The sequence below is a fragment of the Sciurus vulgaris genome (genome assembly GCF_902686455.1).
Source record: "Sciurus vulgaris genome assembly, chromosome: 3".
In the NCBI taxonomy this organism is placed as follows: Eukaryota; Metazoa; Chordata; class Mammalia; order Rodentia; family Sciuridae; genus Sciurus; species Sciurus vulgaris.
The window spans coordinates 153,714,648-153,734,764 of NC_136463.1; the positions used below are offsets into that span (position 1 = coordinate 153,714,648).

Sequence of the window (20,117 nt, forward strand, 5' to 3'; positions counted from 1 at the left end):
AGTTTCTTCATATAAATTGATTTTTATCATGTGTGGATAACATTGTCATATATTTAATGCATTCATGAAAACTTAAGAGTTATGAACTTTGCAGAGATAATTTTCCATACAGAAAACCTGAAAATGTCTCACATGACTCCAATTTTAACAACTAGTTATATTATATACTGGCTATTTTTAAAGTAATGAAAGGAAACTACATTAGAAAAACAAGATAGTAGGCTCATCCTGGAACAAAAGACTCTGTTATGTCTGATAAGAAATAAATAGATTAGGAAGAATTCATAAATTTCATACACCACTTACATACACCACATACATACTTACATGGCATAATAAACACCTGTGAGAAGTTGCACCATAAATTCAGGATCCAATACTATTCGACCACAGAGTTCTTTCCAGTGTTTTTCATGTTGCCGTGGAAACCCACTCACACAAACCCTAGAAAAATAAGGTATTTACCATGTATGAATCCCTGACTCATTACGTATAGTAATTTTGCCTTTATAAACTCATTTGTTTAATTATTCATTCCTTAAATATTAACTGGTGCCTGCTATATGCCAGTCACTGTTCTGGGCCCAAGATATAATCACCTACAGGAAAGATAAAAAATTAAACCTGTGTTCTCACAAAGCATATATTCTAGTGGATTATGTCTAATAACTTTTATCAAATAACTAACAAACTCTTTCACAAATATTCATCTTGCTCCATTCATGCTTTCCTTCTCTCTCTCTCTCTCACAGGCACAGAAACGAGCAACTTTTACCATCCAAACAAGGTAAATTACTCTGAAGTACAGAGAAATCTCAAAACACAGACATTTCAATTTCAAAATACCTTTGGCTGCAAGGTCATTTTAATTTTATTTATCTGAAGATTTTTTTGTTTAATTTAATCAAAATGAAGTATGCACATAAATTGTCTAAACTAATTTCCTTCACTGGGGCAACCTGGCAATGGGATTGGTGGCTCTGATGACCAGTTGGGCTGCTATTTCCATGAAGAAAACACTGGAAGCAATCTGAGACAGCAAGAACTATTACACAACTGCAAGTACTTGAAGCACTTTGATGCTGTAGAGCAGGGACTGTCAGAAGTTACTGGACAGCATATGTTTTGTTTCCTTGTTGCTCCCAGAACCAAGAACTGTCATTTGAATCTTCTCTACACCCTACTGTAACACCTCTGGATTCCTGTCAGTTATACTTAATTGTGATATATTCGTCTGACTCATACCAGCTAAACTTCTTAGTCTTCTTTTTGAGGATCTTAAGCTTCACAAGAGACTAAAGGCAGCCATGATGCCAAACAAAAGAAATTGCCACCTTTGTGGGCAGGGACAAAGAAGAAAAAGCTGTGCCACAAACAATTCCCTACCTTCCATGTCATAGAGCTTCTTCCAAAAGTTACCATAATAGTTATCAAAAGATAAAATGTTCCATGAACTTTATGTTTTTTGTGAATAAAGACTATTATATTCCTTAAGTGCAATGAGCACATATTTTTTTTCTCTCTCTCTCAAGACAAGAATCTGTTTAACTTGCCCATGCTGTCCTCAAACTTACGTTTCTCCTGCTTGAGCCTCCTAAGTAGTTGGGATCATAGGTGTACACTACCCAGCTCAGATTACATTAATCAGTTAAAATGTAAGGATAATTGTTATATGTATAGACACATATGCACATACATGTACACATACACATACATATCTACAGCAAATATAATTAACTGATGAATAAAAGACTTTAAGTTGAAAAATGGCATCATAATAAGATGAAATTATGTGGGGAAAGTGGAATGGAAATTCAATTTCCAGGAGAAAAAGGAATTATGTAATGTTAGACCTTTAAAGAACAGGCTTGCTCATTTATTTCTCAATGGATGATGGCAAGTACTAAATCTCTGTGACATTTAAACTACATACATTAAAATAACCAACTTTTTATAATATCAATATTTTCATAGTAGAAATAACACTTCAAATATTTAAGACAGAATGAAACATTTGACATATCAACTTAAAAATGTACAAGATATAAAATTTTTCAAAATTCTTTAGAGGACAAGTAAATAAAAGTTTTAAGACCATTAAACTCTGTCATCACTTTTCTTTTCTTTTCTTTCCTTTTTTTTGCAGAAATAGGAATTGAACCCAGGGCCTCATGCTTGCTATGCAAGCACTTTACCACTCAGTTATATCCCCAGCCCCACATCATTTGTTATTAAGAAACTCTAGTCATACATGGTGGCACAAGCCTGTAAATCTAACAACTCAGTAGGCTGAGGTGCAAGGATTTCAAGTTCAAAGCCAGCTGAAGCAACTTAGATGTGGTGGTGCACAGCAGCTTGAGATGCTAAGGCAGGAGGATCATGAGTTCAAAGTCAGCCTCAGCAAAAGGGAAGTGCTAAAGCAACTCAGTAAGACCCTGTCTCTAAAATGCAAAATAGGGCTGTGAGTGCCCCTGAGTTCAATCCGCAGTACTTCCCCCAGGTCCCACAAAAAATAGCAACACAAAGGGTTGGGAATGTACCACTGAGTTAAGAGTGCTCCTGGATTCAAGCCCTAGCACCAAAAAACAAAACTATTAAGGGCCATAAAAATGCTGCCAAATATGCGAACAAGCATATTTCTTTTAACAAACCTGAAAGTCTTTTATAAATAAATATTACATTAAGATAGGAAGCAAATGCTTAAATAATGTATTCTCTTAAAAACAGCACCAAGCTTAGATACTCTGTTGTCCATTGATGTTGCTATAGATGAAATGATGTACTTATAAAGATAATATGTAATCTCAGTTATAAATAATTTAGATTGACCTTCAACCACTTACCAAAATTAAGAAGTTCTGTTATACATAGGATCACACTCTCTTAACACAACAGTATGTGAACTTCAGCAAAGCATTTATGGTAGGAGACAATCTCTTGGAAGGCACTGATCTCTATGATCCTTTCTGATATTTACCCTTCTCCCTTGAGTAAAGGTGTGACCTAAGAGGTGATGGGATTCCCCAGTTATGTGCTTATGACTATGTGCCCATGTTCCTTCAGGTAAAGGGTGTTGCTGGGATCCTTCTCACTCCTCACATAAGCTTTCAAGAGTAAGCTGCCATGTTGTAGTCTACCTCTGTTGGGAGGTCCATGTGACATGGAACTGAGGATCAACTCTGGCAGACAGCCATAAGAAACTGATGGTCGGCAGGGTTACCCAATACACAATGGAAAAACTATAAGCAATCTCAGCAAAATTTGTTGCACATCAACAGAACCCTCAGGTCCTGTATGCTATTGACTGGGGGACACAGTCCTACAACCACTGGAACAGAATTCTGCCAACAAGTGTTGAACCTGAGGTAAGACTGCAACTCCAGACGAGCTTTTAACTATAGTCTTGTAAGATCCTAAGCAGAGGACCAGCTATCCCCATCTCCAGATAAATGTGTCATGTTTCAAGCCAAGAAGTTTGTGGTGATTTTTTTTATGCACAACAGGAAACAAACATGCCATTATACCATTTTTTTAATTGGGGGGGGGGGGGGACAGACATGTTTCCTCAAGCAACAATGAGTTTGATAGGACAAACTTAAAAATGAAATTCTGTGACACTAAATTAATTTATATATTACTTTTTTTTTCTATTCTACCAGACCACGAAAGAAAAACTAACACCAATGCTCCTCATATTTATTTATTTCATATTTATTTTATGAAATAAAAAGGGAAGGAACATTTCCAAATTCATTCTATGAGACCAGTATCACAATACCAAAATGAGATAATGACACATCAAGGAAGGAAAATCACAGACCAATATCCTGGGTAAACTTAGATGCAAAAATACTTAATAAAATATTAGCAAATTGATTCCAACAACGTACTAACGAGACTGCACACCACGACTAAGCTGGTTTTATTCCAGAGATGGTTTGATGCAAGGACAGTTTAAAATTATACACAGATAAAAAAAAATGTAAGTCATCACATAAATAGAATCAAGGACAAAAATCACTTTGTAACTTCAACAGATGCAGAGAAGGCCTTCAACAAAATTCAGCACCCATTCATGATAAAAACATTAAAGAAACTAGGAACGGAAGGAACCTACCTTAACATCATAAAGGCTAATACAGAAAACCCAAAGCCAACCTCACTGTAAATGGGGAAAAACTGAAAGCATTTCCTTTAAAATTTGGAACAAGAGAAGGATTTCCACTCTTATCACTCCTATTTAATATCCTGCTAGAAACTCTGGTCAGAGCAATTAGGCAAGAGAAGGAAATAAAAGGAATAAACATAGGAAAGGAAAATGTAAAATTATCACTATTTGCAGATGATATGAGAAGATCAAAGAAGCTCCACCAAAACCTGCTAGAGCTAATCAACAAATTCAGCAAAGTAGCAGGTTACAAAATCAAAATGCAAAAATCAATAGTTTTCCTATATACCAATAATGAATCTGTTAAGAAAGAAATCAGGAAAACAATTCCATTCACAACAGCCTCAAAAAAATAAAATAGGGGGGCTGGGGAGACAGCTCAGCTGGTAGAGTGCTTGCCCCGCAAGCAAAGGCCCTGAGTTCGATCCCCAGTACCGCAATAAATAAATAAATAAATAAATAAATAAATAAATAAATAAATAAATAAATAGGGGCTGGGGTTGTGGCTTAGTGGTAGAGTGCTTGCCTAGCATGCGTGAGGCACTGGGTTCAATTCTCAGCACCACGTATAAATAAATGAATAAAATAAAGGTCTATCAACATCTAAAATAATATTTAAAAAATAAATAAAATAAAATACCCAGGGATAAATGTTAACCAAGGAGGTAAACGACCTGTACAATGACACTATAGAACACTGAAGAAAGATACTAAAGATGATACAAGATGGAAAGACCCCAATGTTCAGGGATAGGCAGAAAAATTCTGTTAAGATGGCCATAATATCGAAAGCAATACACACATTCAATGCAATCCCCTTTACTAACAAAATAATGCATGCTACTGGCATGAAAACTGACAAATACGCCAACGGTACAGAAAAGAAAAAACAGACAAACCCACATAGACAGTCATCTGATTCTTGATAAAGGTGCCAATTACATCCACAGGAGAAAAGGCAACCTATTTAACAGTGCTGGGACAACTGGTTATACCTCTGTAGAAGAATGGAACTAGACCCTTTTCTCTCACCCTGCACAAAAAAAATCAACCCCAAGTGGAGCACAGACCTTGGAATTAGGCCAGAAACAATGTAACTGCTAGAAGAAAACATAGGGTCAACGCTCCAGCTTTTAGGCACAGGCAATGACTTTCTCAATAGGAACCCTAAAGCTCAGGAAATAATGCCAAGAGTTAATAAATGGAGCAGCATCAAATGAAAAAGTTCTGTGCAGCAAAGGAAACAAACAGGAACATGAAGAGAGAACCCACAGAACGGGAAGAAAAATCTTTGCTAGCTTGCTCTTCCAACAGAGGATTAATATCTAGACTATATAAAGAACTCAAATAATTTAACACCAAAAAAAAAAAAAAACTCCAATTAATAAGTGGGCAAATAAATTAAACTGACACTTCTCAAAAGAAATACAAATGGCCAACAATTAAATGAAAATATATTCAACATCACTAGCAATTAGGGAAATGCAGATCAAAACTACACTGAGATTTCATCTCTTGCCAGTCAGAATGGCAGTCATCAAGAATACAAACCATACTAAATGCTGGAGAAGATGTGGAGAAAAAGGAACATTTTTTCACTGCTGGGTGGGACTATAAGTTAGCACAATACACAATGGGAATGAGTATGGAGGCTCCTCAAAAGACTAGGAGTTGCCAGGCACAGCGGCACACACCTGTAATCCAGCAGCTAAGGAAGCTGAGGCAGGAGGATCATGAGTTCAAAGACAATCAGCAAAAGTGAGGCACAAAGCAACTCAGTGAGACCCTGTCTCTAAATAAAATACAAAATAGGGCTGGGGATGTGGCTCAGTGGTTGAGTGCCCCTGAGTTCAATCCCTGGTACCCACCAACAAAACAAAAAAACAAGACTAGGTATATGACCCAGCTCTATCACTTCTTGGTATTAATCCTAAAGAATTAAAGCCATCATACTACAGTGATACATGCGTACTCATGTTTATAGCATCACAATTCACAATATCAAATTATGAAACCAGCCCAGGTATCCATTAATGGATGAATGGATAAAGAAAATGTGGTAGATATACACAATGGAGTTTTATTCAGCCATAAACAATGCAATTATGTCATTTGCAGGGAAATGAATAAAACTTGAGAACATTATGTTAAGCAAATTAAGTCAAACTCAGAAGGTTAAGGGTCATTATGTTTTCTTTCTCATGTGGAAGCTAGAGAGGAAAAAGGAAAAGAAAGGTTGGGGAAAGGGAGTCTCATGAACATCAAAGGAAGATCAGTAGAAGACAGGAAAGGGACTAAGGGCTGAGGAGGAGAAGGAATGGGGAATAATCAGGGAATGATACTGTTCAAATTATATTGTTATATTGTGTGCATATACAAACATGTAACAGTACGAATCACATTATGTGCAACTATACGGTATCATTAGAAAATATGGGGGGAAAAGGAAATGAATACAAAAGTAGAATATAAAAAATTTTTTTCTACAGTGCAAATTTAAATTTCAGTCAGGTCTGTTAGATTATTAGAAATTCTGATATAATGAAAGTTATTGTGAGACACTGAAACCACCCCTTCACTCCCCACCAGTACATATGCATACACACAAATAACTGTTGCAATTACTAATTTTCTCCAACACAAAGACTGTTATCTGTGAAAGATGTAAAGGAAAAGGTTTACATTGCTTATCTGTCAACATGATTTCTAAAAAGTGGCACGCAGGTAATGATTACATATATCAGCCAACAATGCTAACTTGTCCTAACTCCTTTAATGCTGAAATAATTTTCAAGAAGCCATAAGGGATGATAAGGACTTCTACATAAATATAAGCTCTGTGAAACTGTTTAATTACTGTATCATGATAAGTTAGAACAGTGTCTGGCATAAAGAATATGCTCAATAAATATTTGTCAAGTAAATGAATATGAAAGTTAATTAAAATTACACTTCTCACCTGGAGCCCATACGACAAAGAGATTGGTAAGATGAAGCAGGCATATACACGATAGCAGAATTATAACATAGCATGAGAAAACTCAGGACTTCAAATCTGGAAGAAATAAACAATTGAAAAACATTGCATACAATTATTTCTACAAGAGACTGCAGTAAATGTTTCATTCAATGAATGGTTTTAATACCTTAATACTGACCTTCATGTTTTCTCAATCAGATTATTATGGCATCCTCCTGTTTCTGTTTCCATTCTCATTACTACAAACCATATCCATGGCTGCCATCAAAATTTTCTTCTTTAAAAAACAAATCATCATGCTTGAAGAGATGAATCCCCTATCAATAAAAGTCTACTACCTTGCTATTCACTACATGATAAAATCCAAACTTACCAGGAAGTCCTTTAAAATTTTAAGAATCCTTATTATAGGTCCTTAAAATTCACCTTAAATGTACCTCTCCAGCTTTATTCCCCTCCACTGCCCACCACATATACATGCTACATTAATCCTCTCAATGTTCCATGATTATGTCATAAGCTTTCAGAACTCCTGATTTTTATGAATGATATTCCTTTTTACCAGAATACACTTTTTCATTTTGATCAAGTTCTAGATCAAGTGGTGTTAGAGACTGTACCTAGAAACTCATGCATGCTAGGCAAGTGCTTTATCACTGAGCTCCCCCCACCCCCAGTTCAGTTTGTTTGTTTGTTATTTCTGCAATCGCCCCCAGTTCAAATTTTTTACCTTAATTATCCCAGCTGAGAAAACTATAGGTCTAAAACAGCATTTATCCCACAGAATTATAACTTTCTCCCTCTACCTTGGTTTCACTCATTATAGTAATAAGCAACTTTAGGACAAAGAACCTGATATTTTTCATCTCTATTGTTAATTTCTAGCAGTGTCTAATATATTATAATTGCTTAATACATGTTTATTGAATGAATAAATAAATGTTTTTCTAATATTTTACAGTCTCTAAAGTGGCTCTTAAACCTGGATCCACATTAGTTATGCAAGACTTTTTAAAAACATACATTCGTATGTCTCAATCTGGAGTGACGAAATTAAGAAACTCGGGACAGGACCCAGAGGAGTTGTACTTCTAAAAGCCTTTCCACAGCTGGATGGTAAATGGCATGTGGAAACACTTTATATTATTTTTACAACATTTTTTGTAAGCCTGAAATTATTTTGAAATAAAAAGTTAAAAGGTGAAAGTCTGATTTGAAAGCAGTCATACCTTCAGATCCTGTCTCCTTCTCCATACATCTAGGTAATAGTGAAGATTTATTTTCTGAAAGGATAAAAGAGAATTCCTGCCTAGGTGCCACCAGGCACAACCTTAATTTGATGTATGTATAGGGGTAGGGGGATACTATAAAAAGAGGAAGATTAAAGTAAAATATGACTTGCTAAATATTGAGACCTCAAGCTTTCCTTTCCCATTTAGCCATCAAAATGCTAGCAGCCAGTCCACTATTTAGGGAACTAGAAGAGTTTTCTCTAGGGAATTTGATGACTCTTAAGAGGAAAGACTTCAAGATTCATTCTCCTGAAATTTCCCAAGTGAGTGGCATAGTGAGATCACCCTACAGGGAAGCTCAGTCAATTAGCCCACTAACATGGTCAGAGCTTCTTATTTTTATTCCCCTACTCTTAAATAAGGGCAAAAAAGGCTACTTACACATATGAGGAACTGTACTAACATGAAAAAGAGACTAAAATTAAATAAAGGAAGAAGGCAATTTGATGAAAATAGCATATAAAGAAAAAATAACTGTTCATAGCTAATTACTATTAATATTCTCGAAAATGAGGACATAATTTCAAAAATATATTTATTTAAAAAGCATTCAGAGAATTAAAAAAGCTTTTGAGATTTAAAAAAAACTGCAAGAATTAAAAACTCAAGCAAGCTAGATGCAGAGTCACGTGCTTTTAACCCTAGTGTCTCAGGAGGCACAGGCAGGAGAATTCCAAGTTCAAAGTCAGATTGGGCAACCTGACAAAACCCTGTTTAAAAATAAGAAATAAAAAATGGGCTGGGGTGTCTGTAGAGCATCCGTGGGCTCAATCCTCAGTGTAAAGCATCTCTGGGCTCAATCTCCAGTACCACCCAAAACAAAAACGTCTAGAAAGATTGGTGAATGAAGTTAAGGAAAGTCTTAGAAAGTAAAGCAAAAAGAAAAAACATGGCAAATAAAAAGGAAAGGTTACCACTATAGGAAACCAACATTCCATTTAAAAAAGCTCCAGATGATAGATTATATGAAGTGGAAAGTTCAAACTAATTAGCAATAATAATTCAAGAAAACTTCCCAGTCCGAAGAACATGAGTTTCCAAATCTAAAAGGTCCAACCAATGCTCAGCAGAATGGAGGGAATAAGCTCACACCAAGCAACATTACAGTGACATTTCAGAATTGATGGTATGTAAGTTATATTTATATTTAAAAAGAAATTTAAAGCCAATAAGTAACTGAAAATGTGAAACAAAACAGTGCCACTTTTCAATATTTAAAATATTGCAAATCAATAAGGGAAAAAATACACAGCTTAATATGAAAAAAAGGTACAGGACACAGGTCAAGAAAAACAATGAATTAACGCATAAAAGTATTCAAGCCCAGGTTAAAATGAATAAATACGAAGTGACATCAAGTTTTAGCTATCAAATTGGTCACAAGGAGGAAACAGGTACTCTCAAGTCACTGGTGGAACATTCAATTGGTACAGTTGTTTTGTGGGGGGTAATTTGGTAATATCTACTCAAAATGAATAAACATACATTCCTTAGCATTAAAACTTCACTATCAGTAAATTTATCATACAGATACTCGTGTTCTTGTGCAAAATATGCACAGAAAAATATGTTTCTTGTGTATTCTTTATGGCAGCAAAAAACTGATAACAATCTAAATTTACTCGATATGAGACTACCAAAAAATGATGGTACAGCTGGACCTGCGGGCATCTGTCTTCAGTCCCATTTTGAGGATAATGAGGTGGGAGAATTACTTCAGCCCAAAAAAACATAACTCAAAAAAGCAAAACTGATTATACATAAAATGGAATAACAAGTAGTCATTAAAGAAGAATGAGGTTGCCTAACACATGTAAGGTTCTGAGTTCAATCCTTGACAGTGCAAAAATAATAAAGAAAAAAGAATGAAGAGATCTGTATGCACTGCTAGCAAAAGAAGTTTAAGACTATTCTTAGGTGAAAAAAGCAAATTATTAAATAATATATACAACTGAATCCCATGTATATGGGCCTGCATGTGTTTAAGCTTCAATATATGGTTATATACACAAAAATCATTTTGAAGAGACACAAAAAAACTGCTAACAGTTTAATTACCCAAAGTAGAAATGGGTGGTTGGAGGGAAGAAGACACATTTATGTTTCTTTATGTATTTTCATTTTATGGCAAGTTCTATTTTAAAGTTACCACAAGTATACAATTTTATACTTTAAATTACAAATCACAATGAGAATCGGGTAACTAGATGATTTCATAGGAGGTAGTCTTCAGACTATTTATAAACTAATGTTCTTAATATACAGTTTATACTGGGGAAGAATTTGAGTAAATCAACATTACTACAAAGAAAAAAAAAAATCCTGTTACCCAAAGTTGGGATAAAGTCTTCTCCAAAGAGTTATTAAGCACCTTGTTGGCTAAGAACAATCATGAAAGGTATTTTCCAAAACAACATGTCAGGACATAAGGAAAACCATATCATTTTCTACCATATATATAAAATTTAGAAGACCAAAAGAAGAAATGGAATTTCAGACTTAAGCACTTCATCGAAGGTCAATGACTACAGAAAAATGCTTTCTCCTGCCTAGAAGTTATTCCTCAGTATCTGAGGGGCAGTGGTCCAGAATCCCTATAATGTCAAAATCCACAGATGCCAAAGTCTTTATATAAAATGATATAGTATTTGCATATAAATTATGCTTATCTACCTACATACTTTAAAATCATCTCTAGATTATCTATAATATCTAATACAATATAAACATTATATAAATGGTTGTTAAAATGTATTGTTTAGGGAATAGTGACAAGAAAAAAGTCTGTATTTTCAGTACAAATGCAATCTTTTTCAAATATTTTCCATCTATGGTTGGCTGAATACATGGATATAGAATCCATAGATATAGAGGACCATATCAAAAAGAGGAGGCATGTAAATCCCCTCCTCTGACAGGTTATTTCTACTGCCATCTTACGATATGGCATAAGACTAGCATTATTGGTAAAGTCATAACACTGATCTTAATGATTAAATGTACTGCTAAATTGAGTTAAAGTCTCCTCAGGATAAATACTAATGGAAACAGACTAGGTTTAGTTAATCATCAGCTAATTTCTACAACAAACAGTTCTGCCTAACTGTATCATAAAGTAGATCAAATTGCAACAAAGATACAAAAATGCTTATAATAATTTTAAAGGGCAAGTTAGTTATTTCTTTAAATTCCTAATTTACACTCCTTCCTCCAAATGTTAGTTAGGCATATTCATGATGTAGTATTGCTATGTGTCATACAAATGTGTATGTCCACATAAACATGTTTGTTTTTGCTTAAGAGGGCCTTGACCAAAGACCAGGGGATGGTCTATATAATAATTGGCCTTACCCAAAGAGAAGACTGGTCCTTGATTCCAGGAAGTAACCTGTGTTGTATCTAATTAGAAATATCTTTGTTTAGGGGAGGAGCTGGTGACAGCAGAACTTAGGGTGGTACTCCACATTTGACATTTTAGGTGGGAGCTGGTTTGTCAGAAAGAACCACGATGTGATTTAAGGTGATGGCTTCAGGTCATATACCATATTAGTCAACTCAGAGGCTGAGATCAGCCATATGGGCAAACAATCTAACTATTCATGCTTACATTCATGAGGCTTCAATAAAATTCTGGAAATTAAAGCTTGATAGTTTCCTGAGACAGCCAATCATCTGTGTATATGGTCACGCACTAATGCTAGGAGGAATTCTGACTCCATGGGAAAGGAAAATAGAAGCTTTGTGTTTTTGGAGTCCTCCCACATGCTACCCCACACATCTCTTCCTTGGGCTGTTTTAATTTGTATCCTTTCCCTATAATAAATCATAACTGAGTACAATGGTTTTTATTGGGTTCTGAAAGTCCTTCTAGAAAACTAGTAAACAAGAGGGTGGTTTGGGGGTCCCCACCCCCTCTAGCAAACTTTCATTGCTATCAGAATCAAGACCAGTTTTGAAACTGTGCACTCAAACTTTGCAGTTTGTCTGACATTAAGTACTAATTCCACACTACAATCAAAAAAGCAAGGTGTAGAAAGTTGATAAAATGCCCGAAGGGCAAGTTTCTAAATTGCAGTACTAGAACATGAACACTGGTTTGGCTGACTCCACACCCACTTTACAAAGTTTTATACAAGATGATCGTAACATAATACCGAGCATTAGACAGATGGATATTTAACTACAAGTTGAATAACCATTATTCAAAATGACTAGGACTAGAAGAGTTTGGAATTTGGGAATATTTATGAAATATCTTGGGTTCAGACAAAAGTATAAACAAGAAATTAATTTATATTTTATATATACCTTATATACATAATATGAAGGTAATTTTATATATTTTTAGTGCACCTGCATTTTGATTGTGTCCCAATGACATGAAGTCATGTGTGGAATTTTCCACTTGCAGTATTATGCTGGCACTTAAAAAGTTTCAGCTTTTGGAGCATTTCAGATTTCTGACTTTCAGATTAAGGATGCTCCATCTGTATTATCATGTATTTCAACAGTATGATATATTTTACATTTGAACTATTCTCATATCAAAACTGAACTGAAGATATTATTGTTAACTATGAAGCATAAACTTACAATTGTTACTATCTACAATTTTGTCCCTTACCTGTTTTGTGCAGTGAATGTTTCTCTCTGAGGATGAAGATCACTATAAACAACTCTGATGAGATCATGTTGACACAAAGCCCCTTCTGTCAAAGCCATAGATCCAATTGTTGAGGGCTACAAAAATAAGGTGCAGTATGAGATAGTGTCTGTAAAATAAAGTTTGTATCATGTAATATATTTAATTTTGTTTAAACGAAGGCAGTTTCAGATCATTTATTCTCCTCAAAATTTTTTTCCATTTTGCAATTATATAAATTCTACAGCTTATTTAGGAAATTATGTATGTAAAATAGATAAAATTAAAAGTATATTGCTTCATTTTTTTCAAAGTTACGGAATGACTAGGAAAGAGTAAGAAAAGTTCTGCTTACAGTCATATAATACAAACAATACTGAAGACTACAATCCAAATTCTTTTTCTGGGGTAGTGGGTAACAGGGGATTAAACCCAGAGGTGCTTAACCACTGAGCCATATCCCCAATCCTTTTTTAATATTTTATTTAGAGACAGGGTCTCAATAAGTTGCTTTGGGCCTTGCTAAGTTAATTAGTCTGGATTTGAATTTGCAATCCTCCTGCCTCAGCCTCCCAAGCTGCTGGGATTATATAGGTATGTGCCACCACACCTGGCAAGTCATTTTTTTTTTTTTAAATACTGATATAACTGATTTAATGTTTCTCAAGTTTAAAAAACCATTCACTCATTAGTGTTTCACTACCCTCCATTTTATTTCATAATACGATACCAAGAATTTACTTAAAATCTATTATTCAGAAACACTCCACGCTAAAATGAATCTGGCTAAGTAAGAGACTTTCTTTTTCAACACAAAACAAAGTCCAGGGGAATTAATTAAGAAAGTTAATAGTTGTATAGAGCCATTAGGCAAGCAAGATACTGTTGTCAGAAAAATGGAATATAATTTTTAGAATATTTCTGTAAACACTTTCCTCACAATTTTAGGCACTAAAGAACACTATAGATCACAAGTTTGATTCATAACACACTTCCTTGTTGGATTTTACTTAAAGAGAGCAGGAAGAAAGATGCATCATCTATCCATATAATTATGAGTGTTCTCATATTCTTCAACCAAATAAATGTAAGCAAAAAAAGCACAATGTTATTGAACAGCTAGATTGTATGAATTAGACTCCTTTATCCTGAAACACGACAGTGTTAACATTCTAAGTAGTCCTTTTCCTAAAGAATAATAATAAAAATGAATCAATCTAACAGATAATTTCTAAGGGATATGGAAAGCTTTAAAATTTTTTTAAATCATCTTTAAAATTCATAAAAATCTATTTTAAAAATGCAAAAGATAGTGGTAGTAGAATAAATAAGAACTAAAGAAAACTTTTCCATTAATTACTTTCCACCTCTGTTCACACAGTTCAGTTTTAACATCACCAATAACAAACATCTACAATTTTTGGTACTGGGAATGCACCTAGGTCCTTGCATATTTTTGGCAAGTGCTCTGCCACTGAGCTACTTCCCCAATTCTTTTTTTAAGTTTAATTTTTCCAGGCAGGCTGGTCTTAAATTTGCATTCTCCTGCCTCAGCCTCCTGAGTCACTGGGTTATTGGTGTGCACCACACTGCCAAACTAACAAACATCTAATTTTTTTCATTTTATTTATTATTTATTTTGGTGGTACTGGGGATTGAATCCAGGGGTGCTTTATCACCCTAGCCCTCCTTATTTTTTTATTCTGGGACAGGGTCTCACTAAGTTGCCAAGACTGGCCTTGAACCTTCCATTCTCCTGCCTCAAACTCCTGAGTTGCTGCAATTACAGGCATGTACCACTGAGCCTGGCACAAACATCTACTTTTAAGAAACAAGACAATAAAGATGTCTTAGGAATCTTTATCTCTGGTTAAAAAAAAAAAAAAAAAAAAAAAAATATATATATATATATATATAAAACTTTTTATCTCAATATCATTTTAAACAATTACATCTTTCCAAGGTTACTTACTTCATGGTATATTGAAGGTTTGGATAAGGAAGGGATGGTGAAAGACAGAACTTTATTATTTCCATCTTTATCAGCAATTTCCTATAATCACACACATAACACACACACACAAAAAAACACACACAAAGATAATGAAATATTTACAGGTTTATAGTTTAAGAAAAAACAATTAACTTCCTTAACTTATAGGATATAACTGGTAACTGAAGAATTTAAAAAATAACTTATTAAACATACTACCCTATCATATCTTCCTAACTTAAATCATCAGCAAATCTATACACTATGGTAGTATTTAAAACCCACAGACCTACTGAGCACAGTACTACACTTAATCAAATACAACTTAACACCAAAGACAAAAAGCAGGCAAATAAATCAATTTTATGTTAAATTCACATATAAAATAGGGAGATTAAAACATTGTTCTAATGCAGAATGGATTTTTTTCCAGCTTTACTGAGGTATAATTGACAAATAAAAATTACATATATTGTGTACAACATGTTTTGATATATGCTTACACAGTGAAATGATTACCACAATCAAGCTAATTAACATACTCAATGCCTATCATTTTTCTTTTATGGTGAGAACATTTAAGAATGAATCGTGAATTTTAAAAAACCTCTTAAAATCATTCAGCAATAAAGTACTGACCTGAAATAAACTAATGTTGATTAGTCCAAGTGATTAAAAAATAAATTTACATTTAGGTAAATTCTACTGAACTGCAAGAAAATTTTTGTGGATTTTTTTTTAAAGTACATTATTTCTTCATAAAAAGGACAATGGTGTCCTTCATTTCTCCAGCCTCTAGTAACTCCAATCTTCCTCAGGTATCAATAAATATCTGCCTACGATGACAGCAATCAGGAGCAAAAAGATGAAGCATCTTTCTTTTTGCCTACTGCCTTACTTTTATATGTTTCTTTAAAACTCATGTTAGTACACATCACTGGCTTAAAAACTCATACTGTCCGTAGTAGACCTGGATGGCAGGTAGTCAGAGAATGAGTAATAGCACAGCATAAAGGGAAAAGAATAACAATAAAACAGAATAACAATAACAGAATAACAGCTGTAGCTCAGTGGCAGAGCGCTTGCCTAGCAGGTGTGAGGCCTGGGTTCAATTCTTAGCACCATATAGAAATACGCAAATAAAATAAAGGCAATCTATCCATCTCAATTACAAAAAAATTAAAATAATAAAAATAAAAACAACTATCATCACTACAACACAAACACCTCAACAAACTTCCCAATGGACTCATTTCTGAGTTTACTATGTTACAGGAGAGTACCAATTACATACGAATAAGACCATACCTCTAATTTTGGCAAGAAAAGTCCCCAGAGACCCCATATAACTTCTTTGTAGTCAAACTAGTTTTTACTACATCTGGGCCATTGTACTGCAAAGAATGTTTACGATAAGATAAAGGGGTCTGATTTAAGTTAGACAGACACACACATACACAAATCAATTTTTATTATTAAATATCACATTAAGTCAAATATTTTGAAGTTATCTTTGTTTATATTTTTTAAGAAAGGTATGCTGAAATTTGTTAAAAGCAATATAAAACTCTTTTTGGGATTATTTGAGGGGAAAAATGCTGGAGGAAGAGAGAAATTAGCATATAGGGAAAAAAAGGATAAGGAAAAACTGAACCACAGAGAAAAGAGAACACGGATATTACAGGAAATAAAAGAAACCTGAGGTTAAATTTCTGATTTACAACTGGTCATTTTCTTATAGTATGCTATTTTTGAAGTGTCAAAAAAATAATTAAAACCATATCACCAATAAGTACTGCCAATAACTTGCAAACAAACTGCTTTGCAAACTATTTTCCTTTCATTTATCTAATTACTAAATTTTATTACATGAAACAAATTAATAAAAATGATAGCTTAATGTTAAATAATCTAAAACACTAAATTACTAAATCAGTGAACATTACTAAATATGTAGCCAACACTAGAGAAAAAACAGGATACATAAATGTCCTGTTTTAAAAGAAAAAAATAAGTTAGCAAAGTAGAAAATTTTACTCCTAGTTTTCATTTAAAAAAAATAAAAACTACTTTCAAGTATGACAATAAAATATTAACATTTATTAAATAACTTCAAATTGCTTTTAATCTTACTAACAATGTTTTATTGTTGTTTTGCAGATGAGGCAGCAATAGTCAAGACACTAAGTAATTTGCTCAAAATTTAAAATAGCCAATAAGTAGTACCTCATGGTTTTGAACTGAATACAAATGGGTCCTTCCTTCAGACTTCCAGTAATGGAAAATATTTTCCAATGACTTAAGTGATAACTTAAAGGAGCACTGGCACAGAATATTTATTGTGAAACTCAATTTTCTGGTACTTTAATATCTCTCAATTATAAAATGTTATTATATGGAGTATTTGTTTACAAAGTATATTGAATACAAAAAGCAAAGACTTCAAAGGACAGAAATTTTAAAAAGAATGTCATAAATTGAGAATCATGAAAAAAGCAAAAGAAAAAGAATGCTAACTTTTACGGTACTTAAGAATTCCTTAGAAGAGTTTCACAACGAATGTAGTATCAAATAATTAACATTTACAAATTGCTACATCAAATTTTAATGATCAAACTACACTTTGGAGGAAAATCTACACTTTGATTTGGAAACTTATATAAGCAAGATCTATATTCTGAAATTAAACAGAAGCATTTAAGTTTTAAGCCAGTGATTTCTCAACCATTCACCCCTCAATGATTCCAATATACAATCATAGTATTCACAATTATTCATTAAAGACTCAGGTGATTTTCCAATTCTGTAAAGAGGCACATGAGGATAGAAATATATTATTTTGTTCCCATGCATTGCACAGGAAAAGGAGTTTTGCTGCCCAAATCTTCAGAAGAGTGTTTCCATGTTCCTAAACTCCCATCTTTTCACTTTAATTTGTACAGTCCTTATGACCTTGTAAGTACTTCCTTCCCTTTCTAACATGCCCTTCCCATGTCAGTCTTCAAGTTCTATGTAGGGCCATTAGCAAGTGTTAATTGTTTCTTTTCTCACTCTAGTTTCCAATGTGCTCTTACTCAGATTTATAAAATCATAATATGCTCTAAATAGTATATTGGACTTTCCCTTAACTGATATCTTCTTCTTAGAGAACAGAAATCCCATGTCTACTTCTCTCCCTCTTGTCAAATAAACATATAGTCTTCACAATAGAAGAAGTGATGACTAAATTCAATTTATAATTCCAAGGTCTCTATATTGCAATTACCAGATTCATCTTCCTAATACATTGCACAATTTTTCTGCTCAATTCTGCTTTTCCAATACATACTAAAAAAACCCTAAACTCTTCACTTTAAAGATTGTCTGAAACTGGTATAAAATCACTTTTTCTAGCTTGCATATGTATTCTGAGCTTCAATTACTTTCCCTTTTCCAGGGCATGCATGACCTGCCTTCCCCACCTCTTTGCTTATGCTCATTTCATTATTTCTTCCTGAAATCTCACCTACTTCTAATCTCAACCTGCCAAAACTATTCCTCTTCATAAGACCCAGCTTAGAGTCCACATCCTCAGTAAAATCTGCCATAACTTCAAGTAATACTTCAGTTTCTTTCTGAAGTTCTTTTTTTATACAAACTTTGCATTATTAGTTATCTGTAAACATCTTCACTAATATGGCACAAGTTGTCCTAAAAGCAGAAACAACATCTAAGTCTTTGTATTTTCAATGTCCAACCCAATTCCTTACACAAAAAGCATTCAGAAATAGTGATCAAATAAAATAATTTGAAGAAACAAGTCCTAAGATTAACAATAATATCAGTTTCATCTACTTTATAAAATGCTTATCTGTACTTAATTAGTTCAAATTATTCCATAGACATTTCAATTTAATTTTCTTTGAATATTCCTCAAACATGATTTCACAGGACTTTTTAAAGTATTTTATATACCACAAACTACCATTTTCAACTTACCAAATTGTAAATTCCTAACAGAAGTGCTTCAATGCAACCATTACTCTGTCTGTCTCGGCTAACCGTAAGCCGTAAATAAACCCACATCAATTCTGGTAAGAACTGTAGTGTGAACCTCTTCAGTCGAACTTCAGAGCTACGATAGAGCTCAAACAGCTGGTGACAAACAGGTTCCAGGAGCTAAAAGAAGAAAAGTGCAGTAAATATTTCCATTCTTTTGGCTCTAACTATATTTCTTAATAGACATGTACATACATATAATATTTTAAATATAAATTATCTATATTAATTTTTCTGTATTTTGAGTTAATTCAATCAAAGCCTTTGATAGCTCTATGTAAAGAGACCACATATTAAATTGACCAATGCACTAACTATACCCATATAATATCATATAATATCACCACACATTTTGGGTTTTTTATTTTTATTTTTTGGTAGTACTAGGACTGATACCAGGACCTCACGCATGTTAGGTAAACAACCTGATACTGAGCTACATCTCTGTTTTTATTTTATTTTGAGACAGGGTTTCACTAAGTTGCCCATGCTAGCCTTGGACTTGGATTCTCCCATTTCAGCTTCCTGAGGATCTGGGATTACAGGTGTGTGTGCTGCTATTTCATCTGGCTCACCACACCTTTTAATATACTGCGCGCGCTCCTAAATTTATTAGATCATTTAGTCCTTTAGCCAATGTACGACATTTATACTTGATGAATTTCTTTTTCTGTTCTTACCAACTCTTATTATTGTCCATTTTAAATTTCCATTGGAATTAAATAATATCAAACGGTCTTACTGAAAATAAACTTTAAATCTCAAGAGACTGATTAAATAAAATGCAGTACATACTTTCAGAGCATACAAAATTCTAATAATTTTTTAAGTATATACAAGTGAAGCAAACTGATTACCATTATACATTTAAAATTTCACTAATTTATTTGATAGATTTTGAAAAATAGCAAAGTATGCAGAAGTAACTTTTTCGATGTTAAATTGGCTAGCTGTTCATATGTCATCCCACAAACAACTTATGAGGGACTTCATAATCTTGAAAA

At 33.7% G+C, this 20,117-nt stretch overlaps 1 protein-coding gene across 8 annotated transcripts in view; it reads right to left on the minus strand.

The window, feature by feature from the left end:
• The window catches only part of HYCC2 (hyccin PI4KA lipid kinase complex subunit 2), a 79,700-nt gene that overhangs the window by 12,961 nt on the left and 46,622 nt on the right, over positions 1 to 20,117 (minus strand). For all 8 annotated transcript variants that reach the window (XM_079133124.1, XM_079133129.1, XM_079133123.1 and 5 more), the window contains 5 exons: positions 19,054 to 19,233; positions 15,055 to 15,135; positions 13,065 to 13,180; positions 7,128 to 7,223; positions 328 to 444 (listed from right to left, as the gene is read on the minus strand). In XM_079133124.1, coding sequence (XP_078989250.1) covers positions 328 to 444; positions 7,128 to 7,223; positions 13,065 to 13,180; positions 15,055 to 15,135; positions 19,054 to 19,233 — 590 coding nt within the window. The remainder of the gene's footprint in view (positions 1 to 327; positions 445 to 7,127; positions 7,224 to 13,064; positions 13,181 to 15,054; positions 15,136 to 19,053; positions 19,234 to 20,117) is intronic.